This window comes from Lissotriton vulgaris, chromosome 4_1 (genome assembly GCF_964263255.1).
Source record: "Lissotriton vulgaris chromosome 4_1, aLisVul1.2, whole genome shotgun sequence".
Taxonomy (NCBI): domain Eukaryota; kingdom Metazoa; phylum Chordata; class Amphibia; order Caudata; family Salamandridae; genus Lissotriton; species Lissotriton vulgaris.
The window spans coordinates 1,391,150,142-1,391,167,205 of NC_141691.1; the positions used below are offsets into that span (position 1 = coordinate 1,391,150,142).

At 41.7% G+C, this 17,064-nt stretch overlaps 1 protein-coding gene across 3 annotated transcripts in view; it reads left to right on the forward strand.

The window, feature by feature from the left end:
- The window catches only part of GATA6 (GATA binding protein 6), a 59,717-nt gene extending 49,433 nt beyond the window's left edge, over window positions 1-10,284 (forward strand). For all 3 annotated transcript variants that reach the window (XM_086965636.1, XM_086965635.1, XM_086965637.1), the window contains exon 7: window positions 8,436-10,284. In XM_086965636.1, coding sequence (XP_086821762.1) covers window positions 8,436-8,606 — 171 coding nt within the window. In that variant the 3' untranslated portion in view covers window positions 8,607-10,284. The remainder of the gene's footprint in view (window positions 1-8,435) is intronic.
- The last annotated feature ends 6,780 nt before the right edge of the window (window positions 10,285-17,064 follow it).

Sequence of the window (17,064 nt, forward strand, 5' to 3'; positions counted from 1 at the left end):
TAAGCAATAGTAATAAAAAATGTAACTGTATGAACAATAAATATAGTATTACCTCTCCAATTTATACAGAAGTAGAGCAAGCGTTTAACAAAGGAAGGGTTACATTTACTCTTCGCACTTCAGTGGGTGAAACAGTAAGGACAGCTTTGGACTCAGGAGGGGTACCATTTACTATTCCCACTTCAGTGAGTGCAATAGTAGGTAGAGCGGTGGACTCAGAAGGGGTATAATTTACTATTTCCACTCCAGTCTGTGCAACAAAAAGGAAACAATTAAACTGAAGAAGGGCTAAATTTACTATTCCCACTCCAGCATGTGAAACAGTAGGGAAAGCATTGAACTCAGGAGGGGAAACATTTACTTTTCCCAATCCAGTCTGTGCAACAGTAGGTAAAACGTTGGACACAGGAAGGGTAACATTTACTATTCCTACTCCAGTCTGTGCAACAGTAGGGAACGCGTCAAACTTCAGAGGGGTAACATTTACTATTCCCATTCCAGTCTCTGCAACTATATAGAAAGCGTTGGACTCAGCAGGGGTAAAATTTACTATTCCCACTCCAGTCAGTGCTACAGTAGAGAGAGAGAGAGAGTTGTTCACTTCAATCAAATAACATATTTTAACAAGTCTATTAAATAACAAAAAATATAGATATTTAAACTGTAAAATTACATGTCTACATTTTAACAAAAAGTAAACAAATTACAAAATTATTACATTTTTAAATATTTAGAATCATTTATAACAAATAATATTTAATGCATTAAAATACCACACTATATTCTCACAATGTCAACAGCCAACAATTAGAATGTAATTGAAATGAATAAGCATAGCATAATTAATATATTGCAAACCAATGAATACAATTGTTAATACATGAATAAATAATTTTACATTTATTACTTAAACGACTTCCCACCCTATACCTCTACAAACTAAACAACACACACCTAAAATATAACTTGAAAATATGATTAATTCACAATTTACATAACTATTAATGAAATAATTAGCGACAAATCCATTATGAGTTATCAAAAATGATTTCTTGATTAGATTCCCACCCTGTACCTCTAAAAACCCAACAACCCACACCTAAAACATATCTTAAAAATTATAATAATTATGCACTTTACATAATTGGTTATCAAAGAAACAATAATAATTAACTTATAACTAATTCAGCATTTTAATTAACTTCCCACCATTTACCCACACAGACATAACCTGCACCTGAAATGCAACTTAAAAAATATCTTAATTGCACAATTTACTTAATTAGCAATTAAATAATTATTATTAATTAACATTAATTACAATTACAAAACAATTAATTAGGGCTACGTTACTTCCCACCATGCACCCCTAAAGCCCCATATCCAGCACCTAAACAATAACTAACAAATACATGAATTACACAATTAATTTTTAATTAAATAATTAATGTATTTTAAAAATTAGTTATTCATTAATTGGAATTTATTTACTTCCCACACTGTTCCCCTACAAATTTCACAACCTGCACTAGAAACATAACTTGAAAAATATAATAATTACACACTTTACATAATTAATTACCAAGTAATTAATAATGAAAAATGTATTATTAACTTCTTATAATTATTTTACTTTTCCCCATGAACTCCTATAAACCCCACAACCCGCAACAATACATAAAAATAATTAGAAGACCATATTATTAAGAACAATATTTTTGTGGAAGATCTTAACATAGATATTTTTAACATTGATATTAACAACATAGATATTTTTGTGCACAATATTAATAACTGATATTCCTGCATCACAATATTTGTGGATCACAATATAAAAAATTCAATATTTCTGAATCTCAATATTTTTTACTTAGTATGTTGTCCGAATACTGCTATGGTATTATTATGTGGTGCGTATGTGACAAGAGTCATGAAAGCAAGTTTTCTGGGGAATACATTTCCACGCCTAACACAGTGTGAATTATTCTTAGTACTAGTATATCTTATGCATGTTCCTCAGAGACTTTGAGGCACTAGCAGTGGTTGGGAGTAGTAACAGCTGCATGTTGTAATCACTGTCCGTATGTTTTCCAACCACTGAAAACATTCCATGCTTGTACTTGGTGATGGTAAAATGCATTAATGTGCTCAAGAAGTCATAGGAAATATAGCCCAGAAACGTGAGATTAACGGAAAGCATTGTTGTGGTATCAACATCGTCTGAATTGTTCAATCATAAAATAAGGGCATTTTGGAAGGTTTTTTTCATGGACTTCAACCGAGTGACTGTGAATAAAAAGGTAGAAATCAAACTTGTAAAGAGGGATAGATTTCTTAGAAGTGGTTTCAATCTAATTGCTTCCCTGCCTTATCCTCTCAGGTAGTGCTTAGCAAATACAGCACTTCGGTAAACTGTGGTCATACCAAATAATGTATCTTGGACTCTGTTCTACGCTCTCATCCCTGGTTCCAATATTTCCCACACTACCATTGTTAAGCTCTGTGCAGAGCATGACATCACTCATCTATGCATGGCACACTCCATCACTGGGACCACGCTAGTCTGCACCATTAGTTCTCGACTCAGCTGGATTCTGTACAGCGCACTCGATGTCTGGGCTCCACGCCAACTTGCACTACAAGAATGCATACTGAACATTATATTACTGGGTCCGTATACGGTCCCACACACTCTCTAATAGACTTCCTTCAGCACTGTTCATCAGCAGACACACAGTGCCCCACTCGGTCACTGCAGGAGTCTATACAGGATCCTCCACCATGGACCCCATACTGTCTCTCATTTAAACTGGGCAACCCCTTGTGGCACATGACAATATCTGGCCTCCAGATTTGACACTGCAACTGGACACTCTGCGGCAAACACCAGCTCTGGCCACCATACTGTCCTTCACAAATTACTGCAGTGTGGTCTACAACAAAGGGAATATTGGCTCCACACGATACTCTTTCACCGCGGTCTATTTGCACACTCCCTAATGACTTCTCTTTCTCAAACAAGAAAAGATTTGGAGTTTGCACACATCAATTATCGATCTCATTTTAGTTCATTATGTCATAAAATGTCCATAATAGTCAATAGATATAGCAGGTCCAGAGTTTTCTTTATGGTTGAAAACTTGTTCTTTATTGATAGAAATGTTCAGTTGTTAAAAATCCAGTAATCATACAATTCATTTAGCCAACAGTTAGTACTTGACTTTTCTTCAAACACTTTATTCCTGCCCCACACTGTCCTTTACTGTCACTTTTAGACTTCATGTGACTCTGTGCAACATCAATTCAATGGCCCTCACACAGTGCCAGAAAACCAGGGCTAAACTCTATGGGCCCGATTCACAGAATGAACTTACTATTGGTATTCACAGAATGAACTTACTCATTTCGGTATTCACAGAAGTTAGGACTACTAACTTTAGGACTCCTAAATGCCTTCTGTGAATACTGAAAGTCTTAAAATTAGGATTTTTCTCAATTTAGTAGTAGTAAAGTTAGGACTACTAACTTTAGGACGCCTAAATGCCTTCTGTGAATACCGAAAGTCTTAAAATTAGGATTTTTCTCAATTTAGTAGTAGTAAAGTTAGGACTACTAACTTTAGGACGCCTAAATGCCTTCTGTGAATACCGAAAGTCTTAAAATTACGATTTTTCTCAATTTAGTAGTATTGAGAAAAATCGTAATTTTAAGACTTTCGGTATTCACAGAAGGCATTTAGGCGTCCTAAAGTTAGTAGTCCTAACTTTACTACTACTAAATTGAGAAAAATCCTAATTTTAAGACTTTCGGTATTCACAGAAGGCATTTAGGCGTCCTAAAGTTAGTAGTCCTAACTTTACTACTACTAAATTGAGAAAAATCCTAATTTTAAGACTTTCAGTATTCACAGAAGGCATTTAGGAGTCCTAAAGTTAGTAGTCCTAACTTCTGTGAATACCGAAATGAGTAAGTTCATTCTGTGAATACCAAAACTAGTAAGTGCATTCTGTGAATGCCAAAAGTAGTAAGTTCATTCTGTGAATCGGGCCCTATGTGGCACTCTCTGTCATCCACACTTATTGCAGAGCACTGTAGAATCACAGTTTCTTTCGGTGTCATTGTTGAAGTATGTGACATGCTTCATCACTGGCCCCATACTTTTTCACACTATCACTGTTGATTGTGTGTGGTGCATGGCATCCCTGACCCCATACTGCACCACTGTATCAGCACTAGAGGTTATGCTGCCTATTAATTACTAAGGGACCCATTAGGATAGCGGGCGGATCGCCCCGCCGGGCTGGCGGTTGCTACATGCTGGCCCGGCGGGGGCGATCGCCCGCCATCCATGCCTGATTGACCCCCTCCATATTAGTATGGCTGGGGAGTCCACGGTGGACGGAAAGACCGTCCACCGCTTTTACGCCGGACGACTCGTCGACCGGGTGGAAAAGGTCATACTATGGCGGCGGTGTCTGCAAGACACCATACTCCATATTATGATGCATGTGGAGATTCGCATTTCCATGGCGGGAAAGGCATGCACTGTCTGGTGTTGGGGGCACGTTGCGGGCCCCCAGGGTGTCGGGTAAGGTGCTCATGGGGGGGTACCTATGGTACCACCCCTCATTGCCATGCACTACGTGGCAGGCACCACGTGGTGCCTGCCATGTAGTGCATGGCAATGATGTGCGCGCTCCTATTGCATTGCGGGCCGGTCTGCAGCCAGCAGAACCAACCACAATGTAATAGGCCCAGGATGGCCCCGTCAGTGTGGCGAGCATATCATAATATGCATTGCGGGACCGCCGCAACTTCGGCGGTTGGTCCCTGGCTCCGTTGCGATCGGCCGCCATCGTCATGGACCCATAAGTTCCACATTATCACTGCTTGATTGTATTCAGACTACTCTATCTCACATCCCCACACTGCCCAGACACTACCTCACTCTAATACTTCTGGATATGGTGTGCCATCTCCCAAGACTAGTCCATGTACTGCTGCCATACAGTATCACTGCTGTGCAGTGTGATATTGTACCCTAAGCTACCACTGTTGAACGCTGGCAGCACTTTCCATCACTATCATCATGGTATCACTCTACGCAGCACATCCATTCCTGTCCCCTACCCTGTCCCATATTATCACTTACAAGATCATTGCAACAAACCCCATCGCTGGACATTAGGGAGTTACACTCTGTCACTGTGGGGCTGTATGTAGGACATTAAATCACTGAAACCCAGACTGTCACTTCTGGACTCTAATTGAAGTGCTTTGCCAAGGGCCACAGACCACTGTCACTGCAGGTCTGTGTGTTGGACATGGCATCTTGTCCTTGCCACTATGTTTAGGTCGAGCCTACCAAACAGCTGAAGCTTTTGGGCTTCAAAAGACCTGTTGTCAGCTTACAAAAAATTTAAATTGGGCTAAAAGCCTACATTTGGCTAACCATTTGTTGTTTTACTGTCACTCTCATTGCTTGCTTCTTGGCTTACATTGTAGATCTTGTGTTTGCCCTTCCCCCGGAGCATATCATAGTTGTTTGGGTCTTCCACTGCTTATAGGGTACTACTTTTTTATTATTTTTACTTATGTACTCCATGAGAGTGTGTGTTTTGCAGCAGCCTCCCTTTTGAGCTACTCTACTCTGTGTTGTGTGTTGCTCTTTCGTCATCTGCTTCTCCCTCATGCTCAAGGATGCTCTTTTTGCCCATGTGCTTCTTGCCTCCCTATCACTCTCTGTTGCTCTCGTCTGTGTGCTTCTCCCCTCACCCCCTCCTTCGTGTGCATCTTACCTGACCTTCTTGATGTTCCCTCCCTCTTGTCCTTCTTTTACCTTCCCCCACCTGACATGTTGCTTGTCTATTTTTTAAGAAATGCCACCTTTCCCTTCATAAATAAAAGGGCTTTGATACTAGCTCATTTTCATATTATTTTATTTACAGGTGTATCTTGAAACGGTAAATAAAAAATATTTATTTATTCATCACATGTATGTGTCATGACCCATGCATGCCCTTATAAAATAAGGCAGCCTCATCATTGGCATTTTTTTTTCTTTTGTTCATGCTGTACAGCATTGTCATTTCTGCTGAAGCTATACAGCATGAACTAAAGTTGTTGGTGGAGGTTTTAAAGATGAGGCTTATTGGCTTTGCCAATGTTTGTTTTTAAAGTAATTGCTCGTGCTTATTGAAGTATTGAACTGCTGAAAATTAACGGCACACACGTCTGTTTAGCAAAGGCATGTGTTTTATCCTAATGCTAGCGAATACACTTTACTTTCCTGCGGACTGTCGGTACTTTATGTGTGATCTTTATGTTTGTGAGGTTCATGGGCTGGCTGTTGAAATGTTTGAATGGTCCATTTAGATCACAGGGTTGAATACCAGCAGGGAGATGCAACTTCTCATCCTTCAACCATCAAGCAATTAAGCAGCCATGGATTAGGTTCTAGGAGCAGGTCTTGTCCTAGAGCCTAATTACGACTGTGGTGGTCCATCGGACTGCTGTAGTCGCTGTGGCGGTCCACCTGCAGTATTACGAGTATGGTACTTGGACCGCCAGTGGACTGCTGCAACTGCCGGGATCCTTATTTATTTATTTATTTATTATTTATTAATGACATTTAATAAAGCGCGAACAATTGCCCGTGGGCGTCTCGGCGCTGTTACTTCTGCAAACTTCTCCACTACTGAGCTTCTGGCAAATTACTGAGCTTCTGGCAAATTACTGATTAAACAACCACATTTTCAGTTTTTTTCGAAATGACATGAGAGAGGGGCTGGTTCTATTGGACTGGGGGAGTGTATTCCATAGTTTTGGGGCCGCAACCAGAAAGCGGCGATCTCCTCAAGAGACAGACTTTGTACGTGGCACCACCAGTTCGTTAAGAGTGGAGGAGCGGAGTGGTCTTGAGGGGCAATATGGTGTTAACTGATCTCTCAGAAACAGAGGTGCTTGTTGGTGCAGTGATTTGTAGACTATGCATAGTGTCTTGAATTTAATACGGTTTCCAATAGGGAGCCTTGATCCTGCAGCTCCTGCACAGCAGACTGAGGCTGCAATATGCTGGCGGTGCCGCTACTGCTCCGCCAAGCATATTACGAGTTTCCTAACTACCCTCCTTTTCTAAGCAGGCAGTGAGCACGCCATGAACATGGTGGCGGTGAGGAAACTCAGGGGGTCCTAACAGGGCACCTGTCCTCTCTGTGCATAGAGGGGGGCACCTGTTGTCCCCCTTTATTTTTGCACCCCCTGATCCTGCAGGGAAAGAAATGCACAACATTGTGCATTTCTGTCAGAGTAGGAGTGGGCTTCAGCAGTCTCATGGCGGTGCATGTCTAAGGCATAACCTATGTGCCTTAGATACGCACTGCTATTGGACCTCTTCAGCAAGGCCACTCAACGTGGATTCCAGTCGAAATCTGAATGGCGATCTGATCACAGGTAGTGGTCGCGCAGTGCTGACATGGCAGCCCACTGCAAGACATCCAAACTTGTACTCAGGCCCCTAGTCCTTCGAGAACCACCTCTGCTAAGCCCATTATGAAAGGCCACCGAGCTTATCATACACAAATGCCGATCTGTATTCTATTTTACAAGAAACAAGGGAAAGCCAAGAGTACAAAAGGGACCAATGATACATGCTATTTATAGGAACAATGGTCCCTACAAAAGCATAGTTAATATCAAATTACGCCAATTAATTTAATTATGACTCAATGTCTTAATCTCAAATTTAATTTAAAAAAACATACTTATTGACAATCAAAAATAGTGGGTAGTGCCTAATTAGTGATTAACCACTCTAACTACAGTCAGTTTCTATTCTGGATTGTTCCATCTCTTCATCCAGCCCCCAAGGAGGGCGAGGGAGGGCAAGACCGATAGGCTTCAAAAGGAAACAAAAGTCAGATAGTCACTCCACCCTTGTCTACTCTTGGGCGTAGGGAGGAAAACCACCCTCTCTATGCTAAGGGGGAAAAACAGATGTCACATAAAGCTAAATTTCTCAAATTAATTGAAAAACAAAATCATGAATCCTCTTTGTTTTTAGCCTTAATATTTTTGGAAACAAGTCTAATCTTTTCATCGGTGGCACCGTGTTTCAGTGATGGTGTCATTGCTGCAATGGCCACAAACTGGCACACAGTTGGCAAGTGGCCACATGCCTTCAGTCGTTATTGGGTTTGCATCCACCAATGCTAACATTATTGCATTCTCAGGCTAGAGGCTCTAAAACCTCTGTGTGTAAAGTGCCCATGACAGTAAACCATTTGGAAACCCACAGATCAGCCTTTCAACCGCTGCCTTAGAGATGTATTTAAAATTTCATGTTGATTTGTACATATACATTAAACTGTACTGATCATAAATTGTATAGAATGGTTTTACTACTGTAAATGACTGTATTTCCCTTTTTCTTGTAGGTGACTTCAACTGTGATGTCCACACACCCTCAGAGCACGACAACTCCTGAAAACCATGCACTCAAGTATGAAGTACCTGACGGTCTGTACGGAGGAGTCAGTTTAGCTTCTACAGCTGAAGTTACAGCATCTGTGAGGCAGGACCCCTGGTGTGCGCTGGCTCTTGCTTGATGGTTAAGAGTCAAGCTTGGATTCATGCACATTGCTGTCACCTTCAGGTGCTCACTTGAGTGTTTCGTCTCAATTTAGCAAGCAAGCAAGAGGCAGAGTGGATGTTCTGAGAGAATATAGTGCATATCTTCTCATCTATGCAAGATATAGAGGCAAGGGTGCTTTGGCCAGGTAGCACCAACTGACTCTGAAAGAGCTTCTCATTTTCCTGGATCTCTTAAGGACTTCAAAGATGTCGTCTGCCCTCCTATTGACTTTCTTGATCCTCTATTATTTTTGAGGTTTTTGTTTTGTCAAAATCTTCTGCACAGTGACAACTAGATGGCTCCTCCAAGGCTCTACCTGACTTCACAGGTAGAATATGGTGCAGCTTTTCCTCTTCCCACTTCACAAGTTCTACCAATGGCTGCACTCCCTTCCACAACATTCTTTCATTTGATGTGTGCCCTGTCTTGACACTCGTGCATCAACAGTGGCTGTCCTATATACTATCTACTGTTGGTTTCCGCATCACACCACCCTCAGCAGGCTGCCTGTCTTGCACGCTCAACAGACATCTTTCCTCTGATCCTGTCCTTGTCCCTGCCTCCAGTAGAAAACAGTAAATTCCACCTTTTAGAGCCAACTGAAACAGAGTCCTTCCAGGAGCACCGAGACCTCTAGGAACTTTCTAACAGAAAAGATGGACATAGGCAGCTGAACTCCCCACTTCTTTGGGGTTTTCAGTGGCCACCTGTTGAGAGCCACCTTTTGGTTGTGGAGAGGAGTTGTCATTGTGCGACAAGCAAAAGCAACTCTTGTGAGGAATTTCAAAGAACTGACTATGAATCTGGTTTTGGGTTGGCATGAACTACGTCTCAGGAGCAAGTGGGCATTTTGTCTTTCCAACCATAGCCAGCGCTGCACTAGCTGTGGTGTACTCAAGAATGGAGCCTTGCGTCGAAGCTCTCGCATCTGGTACTCCCCTTTTCACTGGTGTGCCCTGAGGTTGACTCTTATTCTAAAAACGAACTTCCGGCTCAAGTGGATGGGAACTGCGCTTTCCAACGTCCGCTCATTCATGACTGAGTGGTCATCGGTCAGAATATTTTAAACAGGGTAACAAACAAATACTTTTCTTCCATAAAATTTGTGTTCCAAGTGCAATTTGCGTTGCAGCAATCAGTGTTAGATCATATGCATAAGATTTAACCACTTTTTTTGTAATGAATGTAAACAGTTTAACTTAATGGTACTATAATAATTTAAAAAAAGAAGCTATGGGGCGCCCCCTCAATATTGTGTCTGGCAAAAAAAAAATCCCACTTTGGTGTTTCCAATTGTTAGTTTTTATCGTAAGAACAAATTGTCTCTCAGGAAAATTGTCAATACCCATTTTTCACATGAGGTTTTGTACAAAGAAATACACATCAAATCTCCTCTTTTGTGTTGTTGAATAACTTTGTGCCAGAAAGATAAAAAGGCTGGATTGAAGCTTTACTACCTAACTGATAAGTATGTAAATACTCCATAAGATATTGATGCATCAATACCGGTTGTTTGGGTTGCGATATGTACAGTGTGATGTAATAAACTGACCCATCATTAGGTTGGTATGCATTTTTTTAAATGGGATGTCATGCAAAAACCTATTTCAGCAGAGTTTTAAAAATAAAACATTTTTTGTTTTTTTTCTGTACACTGCGGCTTTTCTTTATTGCTTCTTCATTCAGTAAAAAACATACATTAATACCACATATAGCAAAGATACATTTCAAAATTAGAAATCAAATTGTGTGCATCGTATTTTGCTGATGAATTATAGAGCATATGAGCGGTGCATACAGAGTGGGCTGTGAAAGGGTGATGTATTTGCTGTACCTGGTTAATACTGATAATGCTAGATGCAGTATTTACCAGGAGCTGTAAATACCTCCTTTATTTTAGCTTTCCTATCGAAAATGTGGGATTACATGTGGAATTTAATGTTTTTGAACCAAATTCTGCATGAATTAGAAATTACTGCATGATTTATGCTGGTATATTTTGAAAGGTTTGACCTGCCGAAATTTAGCTGTCGATTACATGCTTTGCATACTCTTTCCATCTATGTTTGCAAGTTGTTTTTCTTCGAACAAGTCTTACGAGTCATGAGGTAAGGTGACTCCTCCTTTCGGTGATAGTGCGCATGGGCATCAACTCCATTGTTAGAATATTTTTTTCCGCCATGAGGTTTGGACGTGTATTGATGCGCTCCACTTCGAAACCATTTATTTGGGTTCCCCTGAGTGCGCAATCCACTCACTATTGGTTCGAACACAAATCCCACTTCTCCACGTATCGTATCCATCAAGGAAAACCTCTTTCGATCGAAGATCCTCGTAAAGGCTGTCCAGCCTAACCGCGTCTGTCCACTTCGCAGTCGATGGAACGGACTCCAATCAAATTCTGCCCTCTGTGCCACGCCAAGTATCTGCGCACTGACTCGCACGAAGCGTGCAACTTGTGCTTGTCTCTGGAGCACAACGAACAGGACTGCGACGCGTGCAGATCGTTCCAATTAAAGAAAACGCTCCATAATCGTCAGGCTCGACATTGTGAAATGCAGAGTCAAAACGTCAAGTACACACCGGACATCTTCAGCGAACAATCTGAGCAAGAATTTGGCCGAGGAAGAACAAGAAGAACTTGTCTCCATTCCAGAATTGGACTCCGAGATGGAAGAATACTTGTCACAAGGTCAAATCCTGTGATTACCAAACGCCCCTTGACCCAAACTCCAACTCAGCCAAAACAAAAGGCTTCAGTCCCACCCCTGCCTTTAGACCACGGTCAGCACCATCAAGATGTTTCTGACGTTCCACCTTCCGGCTCAGGATTGAGGTGGCTAAACACTTCCACCGAGCCCAAACCTTCAGGCTCGAAGCTGAAAACCGCTTCGGAGCCGAAATCATTGACACCAAAAATCACACCTTCTTCGGCGTTGAAACCTTCCACACCGAAAAGTCATTCTATTCCGGCACCCAAATCCTCAGTGCCTAAACCTAAAACTATTCCTCCGAAGCTGCAGGATCCGATTTTCGACGCCACAACAGCCAAATCGGACCCAAAACAAAAGGAACTTTATATAAATCCACATACAGGACATGTTCTTACTAAATCACCCCAGAAACGCAAACCTGAGTCAGAGGACACCCGTTACCATATTCCTTTGAAGAGGAAGAATGTAGGTAATAGCCCCTCCCTTCGAACTCCACCACCATGTCCCCCTACACCAACGTCTCCACCTTTGCACCACTTACTGATTACACCAACTAACTCTCAACCACCACCATCTTATGATGATGGTGATTATGGAGATGGGGGGCAATATTTTACCAATAGACCCCTGGAAGGATTATAATACGGATTCACCTACAGACAACTACCCAGATCTTTACCCTGCAAAGCCTTCCCCTCCTGACGACAATGAAGGATATCTAGAATTACTATCTAGAGCTGCAGAATATTATGGGGTACAGTTATACAAGGAATCTCTAGAGGAAGATTTCCTATTTGAAACGCTTAGTAGCATACAAAGGGCTAGCCACACTCTACCTATGCTTAAAGGTATAATGAGACATGGCAATGATATCGTTAAAGAGCCAGTGTGTGTTCGCATTCTCACCCCCAGAATTGATAAAAAATACAAGCCTGCTTCCTCAGATCCAGTCTTGATTATATGACAGTTACCACTAGACTCCTCCGTAAACGAGTAGCCGCCCAGGCAGCAAATCATTGGCGCATTGCCAACACCCATGCCCTGCTAGCCAGATATGATTAGGCCCACTGGGACGAGATGGAGCAATTGCTACAACACCTCCCGGATGAGCAAAAAGCTAAAGTCCAGGATTTAGTCCAGGAAGGGAAACTCATATCCAATTCCTCAATTAGATGTGCTTTAGATGCCGCAGACACCGCAGCCAGAGAGATCAACACTAGTGTGTTATTAAGAAGACATGCATGGTTGAGGAATTCTGGTTTCAAACCCTAAGTACAACAGTCTATTTTAAATACTCCTTTTGACATGGAACATCTCTTCGGGCCCGAAGTAGATAAGTCATTAGAAAAAATGAAAAAAGACACAGAAGTAGCCAAGTCTATGGGAACTCTACAGTTTGCCTCTAATTGGGGCTCATTTTGTCACCCCTTCTACCGTGGAGGGTAGTTAACCATATCCTTAGACAATACTGCCACCTCCTACAAAGGTAACAATCAATCTTCCTCTTTAGAGGAGGATACAGAGGCAACAACAAAGGTCGAGGCAGGGGTTCTACACCACATAATCCCCCTCCCCCCAACAAGCAGTGACTTGCCTACACTTCCCCCCCAATCATTTAACACCTGTCGGGGGACGTCTTCTACAATTCCTCTCCATTTGGCAATCTGTCACCACTGACAAATGAGTGTTAGGTGTTATCCAACATGGTTATTCCCTGGAGCTTACCAACAATCCTCCAAACATTCCACCACTTTTTCACAAAATGTCACCAAAATATTTACATCTATTTCAGCAAGAGGTTCAATCTCTCTGTCCAAAGGAGCCATAGAACCTGTGCCATTACAACAGCAAGAAACAGACGTATACTCCCTGTACTTTCTCATCCCCAAAAAGGACAGATCCTTGAGACCTTTTCTAGGCCTACGACAACTAAACCTCTACATACTTTCAGAGCATTTCCTAATGGTGACACTTCAACAAGTGTTCCTACTTTTTTAGCAGGGCGATTTTATGTCTACTCTAGACTTAAAAGACACATATTTACATATTCCAATTCATCCCGCTCATCGCATATACTTAAGATTCATGATAACTGGTCATCATTACCAATTCAAAGTATTACCATTTGGAGTCACCACTGCTCCCAGGGTATTTACCAAATGCCTGGCAGTAGTCGCAACACATCTGAGAAGACAACACATCCATGTCTTCCCATACCTGGACGACTGGCTCATCAAAGCCAGCACTTACCAAATGTGTCAACACACTCAAACCACTATTCACTTACTTCACCAACTAGGGTTTAAAGTAAATGTGTTGAAGTCTCATCTACAGCCTTCCAACACACAAACTTATCTGGGAACCACGATAGACGCTCAGAAAGCTCTAGCCTCTCCCAATACAGACAGGATTCACAGTATTCAGTCTCTTCTCACTCAATTTCAGCCTGACCAATCATTACCATCAAAAGTATTTATGCAACTGCTAGGGATGATGGCGTCTTGCATTACAATTGTTTCCCACGCAAGACTTCACAGGCACACCTTTCAAGAATGCTTAGCAAGTCAGCGGAACCAGTTGCAGGGTCAGTTGACCGATCTAGTGTTGGCAGATGGCCACACCCATCGCTCTGCAGTGGTGGAACCCACAAAATGTGTCCAATGGGCGGCCTTTTCTTGACCTTGTTCCACCGACAGTGCTAACAGCAGATGCATCGCTCACTGGTTGGGGCGCTCACCTACAAAGTCACACAATTCAAGGATTATGGAATCTAAAATACAAAATCCTCTATATAAATTACCTAGAGCTATTAGCAGTGTTTCTAGAGCTCAAAGCCTTTCAGACTCACCTAATAGGCAAAACTGTCCTAGTCTACACAGACAACATGACAGCAATGTACTATATACAAAACAGGGGCAACACACTCTCTCCAACTGTCACGCCTAGCACAAGCCATTTGGAATTGGGCCATTCATCACAAAATGTATCTCCTAGCAGAACATCTTCCAGGAGTAAACAATCAATTTCAGACCTTCTCAGCAGACAGAGACCGCAAATCCACGAGTGGGAACTTCGTCCCCAGATTCTTCTTCCCTACTTTCAGGACTGGGGATTTCCTCTAATAGACCTGTTCGCCACAGCTCAAAACGCAAAAAGCTCAAGCTTCACCTTCAGGTTCCCACACCTGCTCTCCAAAGCCAATGCCCTATGGATGAACTGGTCAGGGATATTTGCCTGCGCTTTTCCGCCTCCTCCAATCATTCCGCTGGTAGTTCGGAAGCTCAGACAATCATCCCTCAATCTCATTCTCCCAGCTCCCACATGGACACCTCAACCTTGATTCACCACCCTGCTAGAACTTTCAGAAGATCCACACCAAAAGCTGCATCTCAACTCCAGTCCCCTCACTCAGGGGCCCGATTCACAGAACTAACTTAAGACAAAATCCTAAACTTACTACCATTTTGGTATTCACAGAAGGCACTTACTCATTTTGGTATTCACAGAAGTTAGGAGTCCTAACTTTAGGACTCCTAAATGCCTTCTGTGAATACCGAAAGTCTTAAAGTTAGGGTTTTTCTCTGTTTAGGAGTAGTAAAGTTAGGACTCCTACTTTAGGACTCCTAAATGCCATCTGTGAATACCGAAAGTCTTAAAGTTAGGATTTTTCTCTATTTAGGAGTAGTAAAGTTAGGACTCCTAACTTTAGGACTCCTAAATGCCTTCTGTGAATACCGAAAGTCTTAAAGTTAGGATTTTTCTCAGTTTAGGAGTAGTGAAGTTAGGACTCCTAACTTTAGGACTCCTAAATGCCTTCTGTGAATACCGAAAGTCTTAAAGTTAGGATTTTTTTCAGTTTAGGAGTAGTAAAGTTAGGACTCCTAACTTTACTGCTCCTAAACTGAGAAAGTTCCTGAAGTCATAGAGTTTGGCTATTTACAAATATTACCAGACTGCATGAATATCCTAAAGGACGCTAGGAAACCTACTACTAGGGCATGTTATGCAGCAAAGTGGAGACGATTTGTCATATACTCTAATAATAACAATATCAACCTCCTTGATGCTTCAGTGCAAAACATCTGTTATCTTTAACACTTACAGCAATCTAGATTAGTTTACACATTCATTTGATTGCATTTAGCAGCAGTAGCTGCATACTTACAAAACAGACAACACTTATCTCTATTCAGAGTACTAGCGATTAAAGCCTTCATGTAAAGACTAAAAAGAGTAATACCACCAAGAGTTCCACCTGTACCAGAATAGAACTTGAACATAGTCCTTACAAGGCTATTGGGTCCACCTTTTGAACCAATGCACAAGTGTCAACTACAATTTCTCTCATGGAAGGTTGCTTTTCTTATTGCAAACAATTCCTTAAGGAGAGTTGTGAGCTCCAGGCACTAACTATACAAGAGCCTTTCTTTCAGTTTCACAAAGACAAAGTGGTTCTTCGAACCAATCCTAAATTTCTTCCTAAAGTGGTTTCTGCTTTTCACATCAATCAGTTGAGTTACCTGTGTTCTTTCTTCAACCTGATTCTGTAGCAGAATGATCCCTACACACACTAGATGTTAGAAGAGCTCCACTATATTATGTGGAAAGAACAAAAGATTTCCGTAAGACAAAACAACTTGTTGCTTTTTCACCACCACACAAAGGCAATCCGATTTCTAAATCAGGCATTGCAAGATGGATATTGAAATGTATCCAACCATGTTATGTGAAAGCAAAAAGAACCTTGACAATACCCCCTAGTGTGCATTCCACCTGCAAAATAGGGGATACTATGGCCTTCTTAGGGAATATTCCCCTAGCTGACATCTGTAAGGCAGCAACATGGTCTACATCGTACACATTCACCAAACACTATTTTGTAGATGGGTTAGCGAGGCAAAAAGCTCATGTAGGCCAGGCAGTACTTCAAACACTTTTTCTAACAACTGCAACAGCTACAGGTTAACCACCGCTTTGGAAGGAAACTGCTATATAGTGTATGCAAAGCATGTGATCTATAGCTCACATGCCTCGAATAGATAATGTTACTTACCCAGTAAGCATCTGTTCTTGACATGTAGAGCGATAGATTCACATGAGCCCACCTGCCTCCCTGGGTGGTATACAACCTTTACAACGAATCTTTTACCACGCACTACCATTACAGCGCAGTCATTACAACGCAAACCATTACAACGCATTGCGCTGGGGGGCGCTCTAGGATAGGGAATACGTTTAATTTACTATCCAACACCTTCCCTAGTGTCCACGGGGACTGGAGTTGGAATAGTAAATTAAACTATTCAATATCCAGCACCCCAAAGCGCTATGCATTGTAATGGTATGCGTTGTAAATACCGCGTTGTAATGGTATGCGTGGTAAAAGTATGCGTTGTAATGTCATACATCCCCGGCCACCTATACCTGTTGCAGTGTTCTTACTTTACATACATACACATGGACATCTCTATTCTATCTTTACTAACTCCATTCTCACCCTCTGTGGGATAAAAATCTAACAGTGAAGTGAATGCCCATGCGCACTATCTCCGAAAGGGAGAATTGACCTTACTTCGTGACTGGAAAGACTTCTTCGAAGAAAAACAACTTGCAAACATAGATGGCAGGCGTATGCAAAGCATGTGAATCTACAGCTCTACATGCCAAGAACAGATGCTTGCTGGGTAAATAACATTATCCTTATGTGGCAATTGGAAT